The 20,095-nt window shown below is 35.6% G+C and overlaps 1 protein-coding gene across 11 annotated transcripts in view; it reads left to right on the forward strand.

Moving 5' to 3' along the window:
* LOC126272766 (myocyte-specific enhancer factor 2) overlaps positions 1 to 18,389 on the forward strand; it is an 841,022-nt gene extending 822,633 nt beyond the window's left edge. For 8 of the 11 annotated variants that reach the window (XM_049975898.1, XM_049975894.1, XM_049975895.1 and 5 more), the window contains 8 exons: positions 1,743 to 1,895; positions 4,355 to 4,558; positions 6,345 to 6,503; positions 6,651 to 6,792; positions 9,341 to 9,594; positions 9,836 to 10,026; positions 11,033 to 11,265; positions 14,823 to 18,389. In XM_049975898.1, coding sequence (XP_049831855.1) covers positions 1,842 to 1,895; positions 4,355 to 4,558; positions 6,345 to 6,503; positions 6,651 to 6,792; positions 9,341 to 9,594; positions 9,836 to 10,026; positions 11,033 to 11,265; positions 14,823 to 14,941 — 1,356 coding nt within the window. In that variant the 5' untranslated portion in view covers positions 1,743 to 1,841 and the 3' untranslated portion in view covers positions 14,942 to 18,389. The remainder of the gene's footprint in view (positions 1 to 1,742; positions 1,896 to 4,354; positions 4,559 to 6,344; positions 6,504 to 6,650; positions 6,793 to 9,340; positions 9,595 to 9,835; positions 10,027 to 11,032; positions 11,266 to 14,822) is intronic. The other 3 variants (XM_049975902.1, XM_049975904.1, XM_049975903.1) reach the window with 1 other exon arrangement.
* The last annotated feature ends 1,706 nt before the right edge of the window (positions 18,390 to 20,095 follow it).

Here is a 20,095-nt window from a genome sequence, read left to right on the forward strand (position 1 = left end):
GTCACCTAGTCTGTGTCCGCCTCCGTAGCGCAGCAGTAGTGTTACCGCCTACGCAAGGCGGCCCGGGTTCGATTTCCAGCAGGGGACTGGGTGTTGTGTGATTCTCATCACTGACACGCAAGTCGCCGAAGTGGCGTCAAATAAACGGATAGTTTTGTGCATTACATATCCTGTTGACAGAATTGTACTTATTTCTTAATAACGCAGGGAATGTTAAAGACATTCCTCTCTCAGCTCTCTCGTTTCCCCCAATAAATCTGTGTGTGAAGTGATCGGTTAAGAACATAAAATACGTTTAGAATGAACAGTGTATCACTTCCAAGATATTGTACATGTTTAGGAAATGAAAAGCACTATACATAACGTTGCTTATAAAATATCAAATATTAAGTTACTGCGCATATTTAGAAGTATGTAGACTTGAAAATTGTTCCAGTTTGAATGCATCTGAGTGAAGTAGTAGTAAGAATGCAAGGTGATATGCATTCTACTGTTGTACAAATGAAATAATGTATAAAAAGGGAAGTAAGGAAGATGTCTCTGACTATAGACCAATATCAGTAATTCCCACTTTTAGCAAGACATTCGAAAGAATTATCCTGTCTGAGCTAAGTGCCTTTTTTGCCAAACGCAAACTGCTTGTAGACTCACAGCATTGCTTCAGAAAAAAGCTAAGCACAACCACAGCAGCTACACAATTCTTCCATGAAGTGTACCGTCTGTTGGACCAGATTGGAGACTGCAGCTATACTTTTAGGCCTCCAAAATCACTCAGCAATGTAAACCATAGGTTACATCTAAAATAACTGGAGTCGTATCATATCGGGGATCCATCTATGACCGTTTTAGCCGCATACTTACTGAATCGTAAACAATGCCATAATCTTTCAATCCACCAACGAAACATTAATACACGAGTGTACTTCAGTGTTCAATACTTGGTCCCTTTCTCTTCCTATATGTTGCGCATTATTGCACAACCCATTAAATCCCACATAAGAAACTGTGCAGGAGGAAAGAGTAGAAGATAGGTTTATGGAAGAATATGAGCTTGGTAGTGGGAATGAGAGAGGAGAAAGACTAATAGACTTCTGCAATAAATTTCAGCTAGTACGTATCTCTCCTCTTTTAGTTCTTGAATAGAATATTCTCATATTGGCTTGACACAATTATATCACTTGCAGCATTTAGGCTTTCTTATTGACTCCATAGTGCACCCTGAACTTATCCATGTGAGTGGCTCCCTCCATGGTTGTGGATTCCAACCAAAAATCCTAAATACCATTTTTATTTCAGAGTTGCAACAGTTATTTTTAAAGAGTGGTCATTGCAATTATATAGCTCGATCTGTGCATGTGTTACCTTATTGTAAATATATAAAGAGGATAGTTAGTACTCACTGTATAGTGGAGATGCTGCATTGCAGAAAGGCACAACAAAACGACTGTCGGAAATTTAGCTTTTGGCCAACAAGGCCTTTATCAAAAGTAAATAATATACACATATGCACACACTCACGCAAACACAACTCACACGCACGCTACCAGTCTCTGGCAGCCAGAGCCTTTCTGCTACTCAGCATCTCTGCTATAGGGTGAGTGCAACTATCTCATTTTCATGTACTGTTACATTCCATCCTGGAGTTTTCATTGTTAGTTTATTGTGCTGTTTCTGATCACTGAACTGTCATTTTCTGTCACCGTACAGGCAATACTTGATGTGTTTTATGTTTCTTGTTTCAGATTTAATGTTGATGCTCTGCTAGTCAGTCTCACCAGACAACAACCCAGTTTCTTATTGGTATTTTCTGTTGATAAAATCATACACAACTTGTCTCAACCATGGGGAGAAAGAAAATTCAAATCTCACGAATTACAGATGAGCGAAATAGGCAGGTCAGTATTTTACTCTCATTTTGTATATTAGATTTTTTAAGTTGCTTCTTGAAATGCGACCAAGTAAGGTTGTGCTGTGGTTATGACACTTGACTCACATTTAGCAGGAGTGATATTAAAATTCCCATCTGGCCATATTGCTTGTAACTTTCCCTAACTCGCTCAATGTGCATGTCAAATAGTTCTCTAAGGCAAGGATACAGTTGGTTCCTTATTTATTTGTATCAAGCTTAGCTGCTGTGCCATATGTTATGCCACCTACATCTAATCTTAAAAAAAATATTTGTCTAAACTGAGCAGGTAGTAGCTATTTCTTTCAGAAACCCCAATACAACTCCCACAACATACATTTATAGACCTGTGCATACCATTATGAGGAAACCATTCCTGTTCAACTGCAACTGACAGTGAGCTGCTGGATAGCAATTTTATCCACATACTATGTTTCACAAGTTCTCATTTTACTCCACAAGTCTACAATTTCTTTTTTTAGTAATTAAATGTAGATTTAGTGCACACTTTTTTATCTACAAAAAAAATCTATAATAATTACCTGTACAATGTAACGACCAGCACTGTAGTGCTACACTATCGTCACATTTTTTTAAATTCAAAGTGTCCACTAGAGTACTTAAACATTGTCATAGTGCTATTTGTGTAATACTTTGCAATATATTTAATGAATCCCTTCAACAAGGTATCGTCCCAGCAGACTGAAGTATGTTGTTGCAAAACTGCTATTCAAGAAAGGGAATAAAAGTAATGCTTCAATCTACCACTCTATCTCCCTTTCAACATGTTTTTTCAAAGTTCTGGGGAAATTAATGCATAAGAGAATTGTTGAACAAGTGAATGTCCACAAAGAACTTACTTAGCCATTGTCAGTTTGGTTTCCCGACCTCCAAACCAACCAATGTCATATGTTTTCCTTTGCCATTAATGTTTTAGACGTGCTTAACAATGGAATGGCTTTAGTGGGTATATTTTGTGGTCCATCCAAGGCTTTTGACTTTGTGAACCATGAAATCCTCCTTTCGAAAGCAGTCTTTTATGGCTTAAATTACACAGTAGGAAAGTGGCTTCGATTGTACCTAACCGATAGAAAAGACAGGGCACTTAATCGTGGAGATGGTACAATAGCTTCATCTGACTCGAGAAAAGCAAGTACAGGAATGCCACAAGGTTCTGTGCTGCTCCCCTGGCTCTTTCTTATATTTGTTAATGCACCTTCCACTATGTAAAAAAGCTGAAAGCAAATTTAATATATTCTTTTTCATGGATCTCAGAAAGTTCAGGAGGGCATAATATTAAAATGCAATGATCAAAACATACACCAAATATATTCTCCAAAATTTTAAGCATCCACATTGACATGACAATTAATTAAATTTGGCTTGCCCCACTCTGGATTTGAGAAAAGGCTTCGCTCAGAAACTTATGCATTGCATATTATAGCATTAACTGTTGATATTGATGCTGTTAAGGTTGCTTAATTTCATTCATTGTTGTCCTGTGGCATGATATTTTGGGGTAACTGGCCAGTAGCGAAAGAAGTGTTTGTCGCTCAGAAAAGAACAATCCGAATTCTGTGTGGATTTAATAGAAATAATTCATACAGAAATCAAAAAGAAAAAGAATATATTGTCAATGACCTCACAGTATATCCTATGCCTCATGTCCTTTGCAGTCATGAACAAATCCATGTACAAAACCCATAGTGCCTATCATGACCATGATACAAGAACAAAACACACCTTGCACACAGACAGTAAAAACTTGAGTATTTTGCAGAAGGAGTACATTACTCAAACAAATAGGTGTTCGATGGACTCCCATTTGAATAAAGTCTTTCCATTGTAATGCCAAACTTTAAAGAGTAAATTGATGAATATCTACAGAGGAATCTCTTTTTACTCTCTCAGTGAATTTCTATTGTAAACATTTCTCCATTTTAGTTTGGAAATGGTATGCTGTACATCCACTTTTTGTTAGCACCACTTTGTGAATGAATACTATGGCTTACATTATCAATGAAATTTTTATGCTTAGTTTACTGATGTACCTTTAATTTCATCAATTCTATAACTTATAATGTGCAATAGCCATAATGTATGATTTACTCTGTAGTAAGTGTCTCTCTCTCTCTCTCTCTCTCTCTCTCTCTCTCTCTCTCCTAAAAAGACACATAACCTGTCCATATCCATCCGTTCTTTTGTATAGTGGATCAACAGAACAGGTACAAATAAATTTTATGTTACTGCAGGAACATGGTTTCTATCTATAGTGACCATAGCAATTAACTTTTAAAAATTGCAGTATCTCTTCTGCATAAATATCTCCCTCTAAATATATAGCTTCCATGTCATATTGTTGGATGATTATTTCACTGGTAAATATTACACCCATGGTGAATCCAAATTTTTGCTGTGAGAGTATAACAAATGTTGTGTATTTCACAGGTGACATTCAACAAACGCAAATTTGGTGTCATGAAGAAAGCATATGAGCTAAGTGTCTTGTGTGACTGTGAAATAGCTCTGATAATTTTCAGCAGTTCCAACAAACTCTATCAGTATGCAAGCACAGATATGGATAAAGTGCTGCTGAAGTACACAGAATACAATGAGCCACATGAATCTCTTACCAATAAGAATATCATTGAGGTAAGTCAAGTTGCTTTGGAATATTTGATGAAATTGGTAATAAGTGCAAACAGTTAACTATTTGTATACTGAGATGATAAACGTATGTTGGTTTTCTATAGTTGTATTGTACAGTAGTATAAGAGCTATTAAAACTTTAAGTAATTTCGCACAGGAATTCTAATCACATGATATAGCATGGTTTTATGTAATGTTTTAGGCAGTTACTTTTTCCTTCCTTGTTCCATCCTCATTCCATAAATTACTATAAATATTTTTATAGCTGAAACGATGAATGTGCTTTTTGTCATGATAATAAAATTTTAGGGCCAAGGTAAAATGTCTGATGAAATGCATCTGGGCTTTGAATTTTTTCAATTTTTTGACCGTAGCAGTTATTTCAATACATACCTTTTCCTATTTTAGTAGCACCAGTCCACACATAATCATATGATTTTAATACTATTTCTTTTGTAAGACAATAATCATTTACAAGAGGCATTTCAATATTTTGTTGAATGTGTAATCGCCAGGTAAAATCAGAGTTAGGATTAAATAGCAGTAAAAAATGAAAAATCATTTGGCAAGATGAGAATGATGACAGAAAATCCTGCCTCATTTGTAATTAATAGTATGAATATAGCTAACCACTCACCACATACAGGAGACCCTGAGAAGTGGATAGGCACAGATATAAGTGAGAGATGTGGAATGATGGGCCCAATGTAGCCTACAATTTGAAATTATAATAGGATGCCAGATGATGCAACAAATGAACCTAATGTTTCTCTCCTGAAGAAAGAAAGTTCAAAGATAGGTGAAATGGTAGGGTCACCAATTTAGTTATAAATTAAATGAGATGTAAGTTGAGCTAGAACTGGAGGAACAATAATGTGTATGGATTTTGCATTTCGACATAACTGTCATCAATTTAAAACATTTATTCGACACCCACAACTGGCCGTCAAGCCACTTTCATGAAAACAGCGAAATTTTTAAAAGGTTGCATAACCAGTTTCATTGCACTGAGACGTCATTTTCAAATGTAATCACAAACCTGGATTATTAATACAGTTTTCTAGGTTTGTGATTACATTTGAAAATGACGACTCAGTGTGTCAAAACTAGCACATAATCTTTCAAAAATTTCATTGTTTTTGTGACTGTGGCCTGACAACTAGTTGTGGTGTCAAATAAACATTTTAAATGTGGATAGGGTATGGATGAAAGTGTAAAAAATGTTCTGTTTTCTTGAAGATGGTGAGAAGGTGAAACTGTAACCTCCCAATGATAGTTTCGAGTTGAATGAACAGCAAAATATAAATTTGGCAAAATTCAAACTATTGAAACTAATACTTACAGTAGATAGGTAGAAAATGTAAGAACAAATAAGCCCTTTTTGACAGAGGCATTCAAAAAAACGATAAAGAGCAGAAGGCCTAACAGTAATATTGGAAGATAATTTATATTACTTTATTGATAGTCAAAAGAACAGATTGTTAGTAAACATACATGTATAGTGGTAGTTGATTCAAAGTATCATTATAAGCCCTAAGTTGAGTTGCTTCCTTGACTTTGAATGCACTTTTCAGTTCTATCTGTATATGACTGTGGTGTTAGCACTTACCTTGGTGAGCATGTATTAATATCTTGCAGTCCATTATTATCTTTGGTACGGTGACCTGCAGGTTTGGATGCTGCGAACAAAAAAATGCTTTAGCACATGCTTCAGTAGTAAATATGTATGTAACACACCATTTTGTAGTGTTATACTTCTTACAGTAAGTTTCTGTTTCAATTCCTACAGGCTCTTAACAAAAAGGAACATAAGAATGGTACCTGCAGTCCTGATAGTCCTGAACCAGAAGGTGATTATCAGCTGACGCCACGGACTGAAGCTAAATACAGCAAGATAGATGAGGAATTCCAGATGATGATGCAAAGAAACCAGCTTAATGGAGCTAGAGTTAGTAATCATTGTTTTGTTTGTTTATATCATAATGGGCACATTAGTTAATCAAGAAGAAAGTTAATACTATGGGTAATTTCTAAATTTCACTCAAACCCCTTCTGTCGTAGATTATTTTTAACTATTTAGTTCTCTTTGTTTTAGGTTGGAATGAATCAGTCTTACACTTTGCCAGTGTCAGTGCCTGTAAACAGTAGTTATTCAGACTCCTCATTGCTCCAGTCCAGTCCGCAGATGCCACATACCAGTGTCAGCCCTAGACCTTCTTCATCAGAAACAGATACAGGTTGGTGAACATTTCTATTCCTTTTAGTTCTTTTATTCGACAGACTACATCGTAATTGGTTTCAGTGTGGTTTCTCTTACAAGATCACGGGTAACAAATTAAAGACTGTGATATGATTTATTAGAAGTATGTGGATGCTGTAATTTTTCATCTAATTGTTGCTAAATTTCCCATCACCTAGCCTTAATTTCTCATAAATGCTGCACAGGGAGTGAGGGTGCTTCTCAGTATTCATTTCCAAGATTTATGTGTTTTAAGATCACATTCTTTGTTCTGGTCTGCTCCAAGAGTACATAGCAATTGAAAGTTTGCAGTTACAAAGACTGTTTCTTTATTATGTAGAATTTTGATACATGTGATGCACTTTTTAAAATATACTGCTGAATTATTATAAAATAAAACATTTTCATTTTGAAAATAATACTATAAAATTTTTAGGAATAAAATTTATTGCATGTTCATGTCTTAAATTATTGCAAAACTTAATGTTTGTATTGGAAAATTTGACACTTTAAATTGTGAACAGATTTATCGTGTCTCAAATTTTCTGTTAACAAAGCAAAATCCAAATAAAATTTTATAACAGCAAAACCACATCAGCAATGTGGAATTGGTGTTTGTTGGGAATCAGTAAACTGTACTGTGAAGTTTTCAGGCCGCATAGTGTCAGTCATATAATTATTAGCTCTTTTATTACTTTACTTGCCTCAATATGAGTTTGCATTGTATGACATTGGCATTGGTAATACTGCTTAAAAAGACCAATCTCTAAGAAGGGCCATGAAATTTTGTGTGAAATGTGGTTGAATATAGCAGTGTTAGAATTTATGCCAGCAGGAGTGTCTCAGCGATAGGGTATGAATTTGACCTCTCCAATAGCCCATTGTTTAGCAGTTACTGTTGTTATCATCTGCATTTTAGAGTAGCAATGTTTGCTGATTGTACCAAGTGGTGCACCGCCTGATGGTCAGTGTAGTTTTCCAAATTGTATAAAAGTGTTTTCAGCAAAGTATTGTTAGTGCATATGTCATCTTGAAAACATGGGCATGCACATTGACAACTGTTGGTGTGGTGATGATCTAAATCACATTAAAGGATACTGTAGCAGCAGTAGAATCCATCAGACGATTAGGGTCATAATACTGGATTAACAGAAGATGTGTCAGTATCCAACAAAGGAAATCTCAAGATACCATTTCATAGCACCCTGCCACCCTTTTTGTGAAATTATACTCCAGCAAGTAGTTGACTAATTACAAGACACTGAGAATGATGAGTACGTGGAAAATAACATATTCTGTTTCTGACCCAGTCCCCTCAGTAACCAGATATATTGTGAGTTAAAGACGTAGCCTTCAATATCTGGATAACTGTTGTCTGATTTTTGAAATAATGCAATGATCTATTGCTTTTTTAGCAATAGCTATAATAGTTTCACTAAAATTAAACTTATCCCAACAATCAGCTTGTATTGTTCGCAAATGTGCAGCATTTACTTCTATTATTATTTCCTTAGGAGTGGCATAGCTTTTATACTGGTAAATATTTCTTAATGGCAAGGGGAAAGAGAAGCAGAGTGATTATGACCTGACAATATGCTGGTATTCATCTAGTTCAGTTGAACGAGGGCTAGAAGGTAGCATAGTTTAACACGAAAGTGTCTGCCATGTGTATTAACTACACATTCACAAGCAAGTACTAACAGTATGTTTAGCGTGCAGTTGTGTCTTGCGTAAGGCATTTCAACACCAGTGGGGGAAAATAGGCTAGATCTTGTTCAAGTGGTTCATTAGAAACAACATAATAAAACGTGTATCAGAATTGCCCAAAGTGGCTTTTAATTTCACTTCTCCTGTATCTCAGAGCAGTGTGTTAACCAAGGCATTTCACATGTCTTGAAATTTCCTTAGCTGTATTAAAATTTTCACAAGTATGTAGATAGCTCAGACCTGTTAAAATTCTGAATGTGTATGTTTCAAGAATAGTCTGCATCAGACACAATATCATGAGAAAATAAGAAAAATTCGAACTCATGCAAAGGATTCCTGACTGTTGTTCTTACTGCGCACAATTCATGAATGGAACAGGACTGGGGGTGGGATGATAGTGTTATCTTACCCACTCTGTGGCATTTGCAAAAAGCAGATGTTACAAACATGTCAGACAAAGTCACATTGCGTGAAACAAAAGGGATTGCTTGTTCTTACTAGTTGGGAGATTATTGATTTTGATTTACATATTCACTTCCACATGAGGAATTCAACAGAATATTTTATGATTGTATTTGTTTAGTGTTTTGTCAGACATTTTGTTGATTTTCATGTCTTTGAATCCACACATTGTTTAACGCGAATATTATTTCAGTAAAATATAACTAGCTGATAGTCCATTATATCTCTCTTTTCAAGTATTCATCTCTCTTTCTGTGTATCTTTCAGCATTGCTATGCCCTTAGTTAACCAAACTGCTGATCATTTTCACTTTTTATTCTCTGTATCATTAAGACTTTGTCTGGGAAATCTGTATTAAGGCTTTTCCCCCTTCACAGTATACCCTTCAGGTGGAATGCTGGAAATGAGCAATGGGTATCCAAATTCCTCTTCACCCTTGGGAGGTTCTCCCTCACCAGGACCAAGTCCTGGCCAGCTGGGAGGTGGCAAAGGCTTGCAGCATGGAAAGCAACACTCTCCAGGTCCGGGCGGGACAGGAAGCCAAGGAGGTGGCCCAAGAACTAATCTACGAGTAGTCATTCCTACACCACAGCAGCAAAGTGCACACACTTTAGCACCAGCACCAGATGAGGTATTGGAACACTTTTTTTCTACTGGAATCCAGTACTTTACCTACATTAATACTACTAAATCATAATTTATTCACACATTTTGCAGTTTAATCATAGCTTATAAGGTTACATTGTTTTGAAATGTGTAAATATTTTTACTTTCCTTACACTCAGATGATATTTGATTTTTAAAAAAGTATTTGGAAGTAAATCTGGCTTAAGAATTATCTAACAATTTACTTTTTATTTAAATTTTTCCAGCCAAGCCGAAACAGCTCAGCTTTAAATACACCAGTGGTAGCGCTGCAAACTCCGTCCATACCAGGACTTGCTGGATATTCAGCATCTCTTTCAACATTCGGCGGTCAGGACTTTAGTGTAGGGTCTGACATGGGGCTTGGCACTCTTAGCTGGAGTGGACAGCAACTGCCTTCATCATTAACACATACCACGTGAGTGTCATTATTTATGATTACTTTCTGCGACATGCTGTTGCCTGTATATTATATTTGTTATCTGTTTAACACATTTTCTTGCTATTTTTTTCTACTGTTAGCAAATCATTGATTTGCCATTCGCATTCCTTACATTCTTTAGCTGCATATCCATGTTGATAAGCTCCACTCTGCATTGCTTGTTTTCCATTTATCATGCATATAGCAGATTTTGGAACTAATGAAACTGAATTATCTATAAAAATTCTATGACATACTCCATGTTGACATTATTAATGTTACTTTTCAATTCTAGTGTCTGTTCACCACATTTGAAACACTAAAATCACCTGTAGCATTACTAACATATGCTAACTGTAGATTAAAATAGCTGTTTGAGGAACAGGGCAAAATCATAGACAAGGCTGTAAGAAACAGTTGCGGATGGGTGAGAAATCACTATGTTTTAAAACTCATTCCTTGAAGTGAGACATAGAAAGATTATGTAGGTTGTGCAGGCGTGGGGGAAAAAGGAGCAGCTCACATTCCAAGAACAATAAATCATTCCTGTGTGGAGCATGTGGTGGATACTCTGTATTAGCATGGATTCTGATGCTCTGTCCCTTTTATCCTTTCTCTTCTGTTATCTCCACTCGTGCCAATTTCTACTCCATTGTAAGAAATAAGTGAATCAAAAAGATTGAGATTTGGTATCAGTTCATGAGCACTTTACCTTACCAAGTTTATTGTGTTTTTAGTGAGAACATTGAATTTATGGAATGTTTTGTATATTCATAGTGATTGTGTTCCAAATTTCTATCTTTTGTTTCTTCCCCCCCCCCCCCCCCCCCTTCATTTATGCCTTTATGGTCAGTAAGTGATTCTGACAAAACAACACTTCCAATATATGGCCCTTTTTGGGAGTTCAATGAGTTATTCATCTGCTGTTCATTTTCTGTGTTTGAAAAATCTGCTGTAGATGCACAGATCATACATAATTTCCTATCTTACTGAATATAAACAGTTCCGGTTTCAGCGGTCTGCCGCACTTGGCTGTATCGAGCAGTACTCCTCCACCGTCGACATCACCACTTCAAGTCAAAATCAAGAGTGAACCCATATCACCGCCACGTGACCCATCCAGCCACGGGGGAGGCCTTGGGCACAGTGGACTTGGATCACACCTACAGAGCCACACAGCACATGCCCACACACTGCCACGGCCATCCTCCACTGGACACCTCACACCAACACCAGGTAAATGTCTTTTTATGTTATAAGGATCTAGTTTCTCAGTCATTCTGCTGAACGTGGTCCTTGTTGTACATTCTGTTCTGTTAACAAGTTTGTGTTTTTCAGTGCAAATTTAAAGTAGAGACAAAAATGAGCTCACATAGCTTTCTGTTTTCTTATAAATGTTGTTCAATCCTGTTTTCAGGCTGATATTATGTGAATTATTTGCTCAAAATTTGACCAAATAGACTAAATAAATGTGTTTTGTAGATGACAATTGCTGTTTTAGGATGCAGCAGAGCAGCTTCTTTACAAAAAATAAGGCAGTACTTTTTTCATTATGAGTTCTGATATGAACATTTATCTTCTCACTTTGTTTCAGAATTGTATCGCATATTTATGTTAGACCACCACATACTAACTGTGTCATATTGAATAATTATCAAATAACTGTAAACTGGTTTTGATGTACATTTAACACCATCAGCTATTATGTAATACAAAACAAACAATACAGTCCATGAAACAAAAGATAGTCTGATCAATTCAAAACAGTCAGTACACTGCTATAGTCAACAGTAAAACAGATTTTAATTTACAGCTAACTTTTTTACAAACTAGAAATTTCTTTATATGGCAGTTTCACTATTTCACTTTTTGACGGGATAATATGGAACCTGTTGATTAAATGACAATACCAAAGATTAGAGGGATGAAGCAATATTTTTAAATAAGGCTAAAAATAATGTAGGAGTATAGTGACAGTTTAGGAAAGAGCATTGTAGATGATGCGTGCTGCAAGTGAAAAATATGAAAAAATAAGTTTCATGGTCAGATGTATTTTTATCACTAGGAAGTCAAAAAGGAGTCAGTCTACTGCGTAGATTAAATAATTACAGAGTAGGTAGGGTAGGTGTAGGAGCATATTGACTTTCCTTTTTCTGTTGTCAAAAAGTTTCATAATTTTTTTTTACTTGACCTCTTTCAGAAATCATCTTCATTATCTTCCTTCCAGGTGTAAGGTCTCTTGACATGTTGTGCAGGTCATTCTCATTTTCAAGAAGGGTTATGGGATGGATGCTCACAATTATAGGCCTATATGATTGATGTGTCTGTTGTAGAATTATGAAATATGTTTAATGCTGATGTAGTGTTACATTTTTGGAGAATGAAAATCTTCCCCATAAAATCAACATGGATTCCGCAGCAAACAGAGATCTTACAAAACTTGACTCACTCTGTTCTCCCATGAGATTCACAGTATTGTAGACATTGGCACTCAGGTTGATGCCATGTTCCTCTACTTCAGGAAGGTGTTTGAAACCATCTAGCACTGCTGTTTAGTAAAATTAAAAAAAAATATGGAAAAGGAGTTTACAAAGTATTGGAGCAGGTTTCCTTCTGGGTTTAAGACTTTTTGTGCAAGCAGAACTCAAAATCGTCACTTTTAATGGAACCAAATTGACAAATGTAAAGGTAATTTTGGGAGCACCACAAGGTAATGTGGTAGAATCATTGTTTTCTGGATTGATGGAGAACAATGAAAAAGTTCAGAGAAGGGCAACTCATTTTGTACTATTGCAAGATAGGGGGGAGAGTGTCACAATATTATAAGAAAGTTGGGATGGCAGTCATTAAAATAAAGGAATTTTTCACTGTGGTGAGATAATTTCACAAAATTTCAGTCACCAACTTTCTCCTTTGAATGTGAAAATATTTTATTATCAGTGACCGACGCGGGGAGAAATGATCATTGTAATAAAATAAGAGAAATCAGAGCTCTTACAGAGCTCTTTTTCTCATGACCTGTTAGAAGCAGAACAATAGAGAATTAGTCTGAAGGTGGTTTGAAGAACCCTCTCCCAAGCACTTAAGTGTGAATTGCAGAGTAGTGATGTAGGTGTGGATTTATAATGTATATAAATGACCTAGTAGAATGTATAGAATGGTCTTTAAGGCTGTTCACAGCTGGCACAGTTGTCTGTAAGATGGTATCAATGCCAGAAGTCAGTAACGATTTGCAGAAGCAACTACAGAGGATTGATGAATGGTGCAGGGCTGGTAGTTGACCTGGAATGTAAATAGATGTAACATATTGAGCATACTTAAGAAAATAAACACTCTACTGTACATCACTTTTGATGATAAATTGCTGGAAACAGCAACTACCATAAAATATCTACAAATAGCTATTCAGAGTGATCTTAAGAGGAATGACTATATAAAAAAAAATTGCAGGAATAGCAGATGTCAGACTGAGATTCATAAGAAAAATCTTAAGAAAATGTAATTTACCTATGGAAGAAATGGCTTACATGGTGCTTATTTGACCAATTCTCGAGTATTGTTCATCAATCTGGGACGCTTACGAGGCAGGACTGATAGAAGAGAGAAAGAAGATTCAACAAAAAGTGGTACATTTCGTCATGGGATCATTTAGTTGGCACGAGAGCATCACAGAGATGCTTAACGATCTCCAGTGGCAGATGTTGCAGAGTTGGACAACATATTACATCCTCACACATATGTCTTGTGAAATGACCACAGGGAGAAAATTGGAGAAATTGAAGGTAATATGGAGGCATGCAGACAATCATTCTTCCCACATGCCATTCACGAGTGGAACATAGGAGGGGTGGTCAATAGTGGTACCAGGAGTATCCTCCGCTTGCGTAATATTGATGTAAACATAATGTTGCAGTCTCATTGAGAAGTTCTCCACCCATCTTGTTGGTTGACCTAGTGATCTTACACTGTTGGTGTGGTAGTGTAGCATGTATTTTGGATCCTCTTTGAGTCCATTTGTTATAGACGTTTGGTTGTTCTGAATATATTTGATGGTTCCATTTTAGGTTCCTTCCACAAATCTTCATTCTTTTGGTGATCCTATTTGGTGTAACCAGCTGTTCATCTCAAGAATTTAGTTTCACAAGCTGTTAGTCTTTTTGCATTTTTTCCCTTCGTTGACCAGATTCATTGCAGTAGCACTGTACAGCTCTTGCTGAGCTCTTATGAAGGCATATTCTCATGTGCTCCTGGATTAGGAAATGTTTCATTACATTGTTAATACTCTCCCTGTTATTGTTTACCTGATGGGTTTTCAGTTAGGACTGTTTCTTCCAGAAAGGTTTGCTTACAGCCTAGATATGTGAATGTGTTCGTTCTTTCTAGAATATTACTTTTCAGACAGATCTTACTTTTTACTGGGTATTTTTCACAGAAGGCAAGCTTACTTTTTCTTTCACTTTTTGCTCCTCACAAATTTACTACCTAAAACCTTGAAGCCAGAAGTATATCAGACTAATTATCACTTCAGTGTCAATTGAGCTGCCATTTAGTCTGCAACTTGAGGAGCAGTGAGGCCAAACCATTATATATATATATATATATTAAAAAATTGTTTGTGTTTTCTTTCACAAGCCTCCTTTATAACGACATATCCCTTTTACATTAAACAAGGTGACAAATCTCATACTAAACTTAAAAAAAAAGAAAATGTAACATTAAATAGTAACCTATGCCAGCCTCTGCTGATATTGTATGCCAAATGAATACTCAATTTAATGTACTGCTGTTCACAGGGACTGTCACTCCCACAAACCTTTCGTCACCTGGAGATCCACGACATAGCAGCAGCTCAGACTATGACAGTGGACCTCTGCAGAAGAGATCTCGCATGAGTGAAGGCTGGGCCACATAGTACTACGATGTGCCAGTCCCACGGCACCATTATTTCCCTGGTCAGGCGTATGGGACCTCTGTGCCATATATTAATACAAAGACAGTTGCTTACACGTGACAATCTGGTGTTCTTGTATGCCAGATTTGTGTACTGATGATAAGAATGTGAAGTTTTAATGTTATATTTGTGATCATGATGATGTCAATGGCTGCAAGTGCCTGCACATTTTGTAAAAGTGAACAAAAAGGAACTGGTTTTACATATTATAAAAAATATACTTTGCAAAAATGTGTGGTGAATGAAGATAAAGATGAAACCTAGCTAATTTTGCTAAATATTTTGGAAGATTCAAATGAAGTAGAAGAAAGCCTTTGAGGCATATATGCAGTCATAGAATGATATCACTAGTTTTGACAATTTTTAACTTGATAACGAGAAAGCAAAGTGTTTAGAAAGTTTTGCCTGCAGAGGTTTTGGACTCGGGGCAGTGCATTTCTTGATATTTAATTTTATGTGCAGGATTTAGCAGCATTTTATTAAATGTACTTAAATTTTTGTAACCAAATTGTATTGTGTAAGAGAGCTCTATTCATAATGATAGTCAGCTCTGTCAGAAGTTTTACAGGATTCTGTTCCCAAAAGAAGAGGGCAATTTGCTGAGTCCATATTAGTGTCAGTTTTTGGAGATAACTTCTCTGGATATGGACTTCTAAGAAGACACTTTAAAGAGACATAAAATACACAGTGGTGTATAAATGTTTTGTACATAATGTTTGTTGTGTGCAGTGTTGTGTGACTACTATGTAGCCCCAAATGAATGTTCTATTTTGTTAAGAAAGAGTGCGAACATTCCCCTGTAGATGAGTGAGCTCTGTGTCTCATGTATCCTAAGTGGCAACCTTGGTTGCAGTTGACTCTGTGGACCTGTACTTAGTACATTGGGTACAACTGCAACTTGTAAATAGGCCATGAAGTTTTAACTGAGTGTCATTGAAGTAACCAGTTGACCAGTGCCGTGTTATTTTTTTTAACAAGGTATATAATGTAGGGAAGAATATATTATATATATATAAATAAATATATATATTATATACATACACACAAAATTTTATTGTACAGTTTCATATGAGTAATGTACACACACACATACATACACACACACACACACACACACACACACACACACACACACACTATTGAGATGTTATTGCATTCAGTAATTTGCAATATTGTTTTTACATGTTCTCTATGTTTGTATGTAATAAGTTTTTGTTGCAACTGCTAAATTTGGTGCTTAATCTTTGTAGGCATATTTTATGACAAAAGCGGACAAAGTCATGCCTTAACTGTTGGACATATAAAATGTTCCCCTACATTACTTGTACCAGACTACATCACATATGTTCATTTCTGTGAATTGGTTGTAAAAATAATTGTTAGGTTGTTAGATTGAACAATGAGGCACAATCTATTTCCTGGTACAGATTACAAAGACTCTGATTGTACATTGAGTGTAGACTGCCCTTTGGCTTTTCTGCTGGTTCCTTTTTGTAATTAAGCTGTTAAGATTATTAAGTTGTGCCATTGTTTAAGTCTGCAGTCGGCTCATGTTGCTTACCATCGTGTTCACTGTTAGTCTTCATAAAAGAGATATACAACAGGCACATTATACTGTCACTATATTTTATCTACTAAATGCACCTTTTGAGGACAAAAATGAAAACACACATCACACCAGTAGGTGCAGCTGGTTGAACTGTCCAGAATATATCCTTCATATCTCCACTGTAGGAATGCCTTACTCCGAGTGCCTAAATGTGTGTGCTTTGTTCACTTGGATTCCGACCGACCGATCGACCGACTTTGAGTCAATTTTGCACGAGTCCTCATCTCGGTATTATCTTGAGGCTGCAAATGAAAGTTTGGGATCTATATTTATCAGAGTTATAAATCGTGATAATGTGAAAATACATTACAAGAATAATTATGTTATACAAAATTATTCAGATGTATGTTAACTGTTGCAGAATGTTATATTTAAGGCAGATGTATGTATAATAGTCCTGTGTGTATTTTTATCAAAGTTTTTGGCTAATCCAGTGATAATTGTTTCTTGTTGATGTGATGTCGAACTTGTTGGGACCCTTTTAGAAGTGAAAACACAAGAGGACAATATTTTTTGGTGTTAGTTTTACCTGTTAACCTGCCAGTTTGCAGCCTCAATCGTTGTACCTCATGATCCCCTCTTTTTACACTCTGTGCCTTCACTCTCCTCATTCCATCTTGATGTAATTCCACATGGCGAAAAGCAATCAAAATTTCACAGTTTCCTCCTTTTTCTATGAAGCACAACTACTAAAATGTTAAGTGAGAATGTTTTAAGAATAGTTCATCCAAAGTGAGATATTTATATATATATATAGAATGTATAAAATAAACAGGGGTGCACAATTTGTATAGTCATGTAAAGATAGTTATATTTTGCTGTCAGTGATGAAGAAAGAAACCACTCCGCTTGTATAGAAGTGTCGCTTTTGTCTTCCATCCATATGGAGCTGTTGCATCTGTTAAACCAGTAGTTCTGCAGGCATGTCTGTTTTGAATACTCATGTTAATAAAATATGTACTTAGATGCCTGATCTGACCCAATAGTAATGTCATAAAGATTGTTGTAAAGCTAATTGGTTTTTATGTGTGCTAAATGAAAAGTGCAATATTATTTTAAATTATGGTTATCAGCATAGAGTAGACAAAATCATTTACCGTGTGCTTTTAGTGTACAAAAGCTCCCTGTCATATTCTAAGAATTTACTTTAATTTTGAGACATTACGAGCTGAGTGGAAGCCCATGTGATTGCTGTTTCCCCATTGTTACCTGTTGTGACTGGAAAATATTTGAAAATACTGAGTTGAATGTTTGTACCTAACACTAAAAATTTTAGGGTGCACTTGAAATGAAATGTTAAGTGTACCATATTCATTGTAATGTTAATGGAGTCTTGTGCCCTAGTGAAGATGCTTCCCATTGTTAAATGATGTGGATTAAATGGAACATTTTGTTGTATATTGTGCAAAGAAAATACTTTTAAAGTATGTTTTGTGGAATATATCTTCACCAAAAATCAAAAGCATTTGTTAAATGTTGCATCCAGATATCATCTACATAGTTTATTTATTGATCAATGTTATACAGTTATATAATATCCATGTTCCACACAGTTATCGAGTTTTTGTTTTTATGTTGACTTTGGTAATCCAGCTCTTCATATCATGAAGTAGTCTGCCTTTTATATCATCAGTTACAAAAATTTTTACCTTCACAAGGCACTCCACATATCACAAACTTTGTATGGAAATCTTTAGTTTAAATTAAATAAAATGCAAAGTTAGAAATGAAAATTTGATAAGCATCCCATTAATACAACACTAATAAATGCCAAGGCACTTGACTGTAACAGATTTTAAACTGATGCTGTTGACTATAATTTGATACTGAAAATATAAATAAATATTATCATACTTAAGAAATAATAGAATGTTTTGGTCATAAAGTCATCAGCACATCTTCCTTCATAAGTAATGTATGTAGTAATGCACTGAATAGTGCACTACTAGTACACACTAATGTGAACAATATATGACACAAGATGAGAGAGAACATTTATTAAACATGAACAGGGTTCATAGAAACTTGGAATCCAGTAAACCTGAAAACACAACACAACCATTTGGCTCTTCAGTCCCTTTACTGGTTGAAAAGAACATGGTATGGAAAGAAAAAAAATTGTAACATATGTACCAAGGGTGAATGTAAGGAAATTCCTTCGTAACCTTGGATCAAGGAATACACGATGTACAGTAAAGGAAACAGGAGGAGTTGACACAATAACGTTAATTAAATTGTCTTTGCCATCTGTTGTCACAGGCAATTTGCCGCTGACATTATGAGGGTACAATATGTAAGTGATAGATATAAATAGGAAGTATGTCACCACTTTGTAGTTGAAAGTCGCACTAGGATATAAATGATTATATTCCTAGAATGTGAATTTTTGCTATCAATAACAACACTTAAAAGCTGTAATGGATCTTTACCATACAACTGAATTTTAGAAGGGTAAGACACCAAGGAAAAGCACAAATGTGGCTTAAAAGTTAAAACAAGTTTGAGACCAACAATTATTCACATTTACAGGGAGGCGGAGAACAACAGAGTAGGAGAAGAATAAATAAACAGATGACATTCATAGCCCATAAGATTTAATGACATATTTTATGGAAGAAAGCAACACATTGGTAAATAACATTTTTTTATGTTGTAAGCTGGAAATGATAGCTACAAAAACACACTATAGATATGATGTTGTAGACTCCGATAATCTATTTTGTAAGTTTCTTATGGTTGGCAATAGTAATCAAATTATACTGCTTCAAAAGCTCATTCAGGTCATAAACATTTTGACAAGTCAAGAAAAACAGGGTCATGGAGAATAACTGAACTTCAAATACTTTGGTGATGAAAAGCTGCTTCATTAGATAGCATTTGATGAAGCAATCAGTACTACTTCTGTGATGTTATGATGACTTTTAAAAGCTTATTGTGCTTTGTAACAAGTGATTTTCCAGTTATTTTTCAGAGAAGGTTCTGCTGATGCTCTTAAAAATAAAAATAATAGTAGCACACCTATAATGCCTTTATTTGCTCAACAAAAAGAAAATGAAATTTTGTCTGGAGTTTTCTAGTATACAGCATACTTATGTCTTATTATTTGGAGAAAGGGGGGGAGGGGAAAGAGGGATATTTCTCATTAGGTAATCTCATATCAAAATAGTGAAAAAGCAGAACAATTTGCAAAAATTATTTATCAGTTATGATAATGTATAATCATCTAAAGATGATATTAAATACTGTACATGCACGTTACTGCTGCTATAATTATGAAAAGGATAGTTCTTGCTCGCCATATTGTAGAGATGCTGAGTCACAGACAGGCAAAACAAATGGCTGTCACAAAATGAGCTTTCTGCCACACAAACATGTGCACAAATGCAATTAATACATACATAACCACAGTCTCTGACAGCTGTAACACAGGTTATGTTTCACCATAATATGCATACAGAGTATTTATGAAATGTGACAAACACTGGGAAATGATTGCACATTAGTTA

Source organism: Schistocerca gregaria, chromosome 5, assembly GCF_023897955.1.
Source record: "Schistocerca gregaria isolate iqSchGreg1 chromosome 5, iqSchGreg1.2, whole genome shotgun sequence".
Taxonomy (NCBI): Eukaryota; Metazoa; Arthropoda; class Insecta; order Orthoptera; family Acrididae; genus Schistocerca; species Schistocerca gregaria.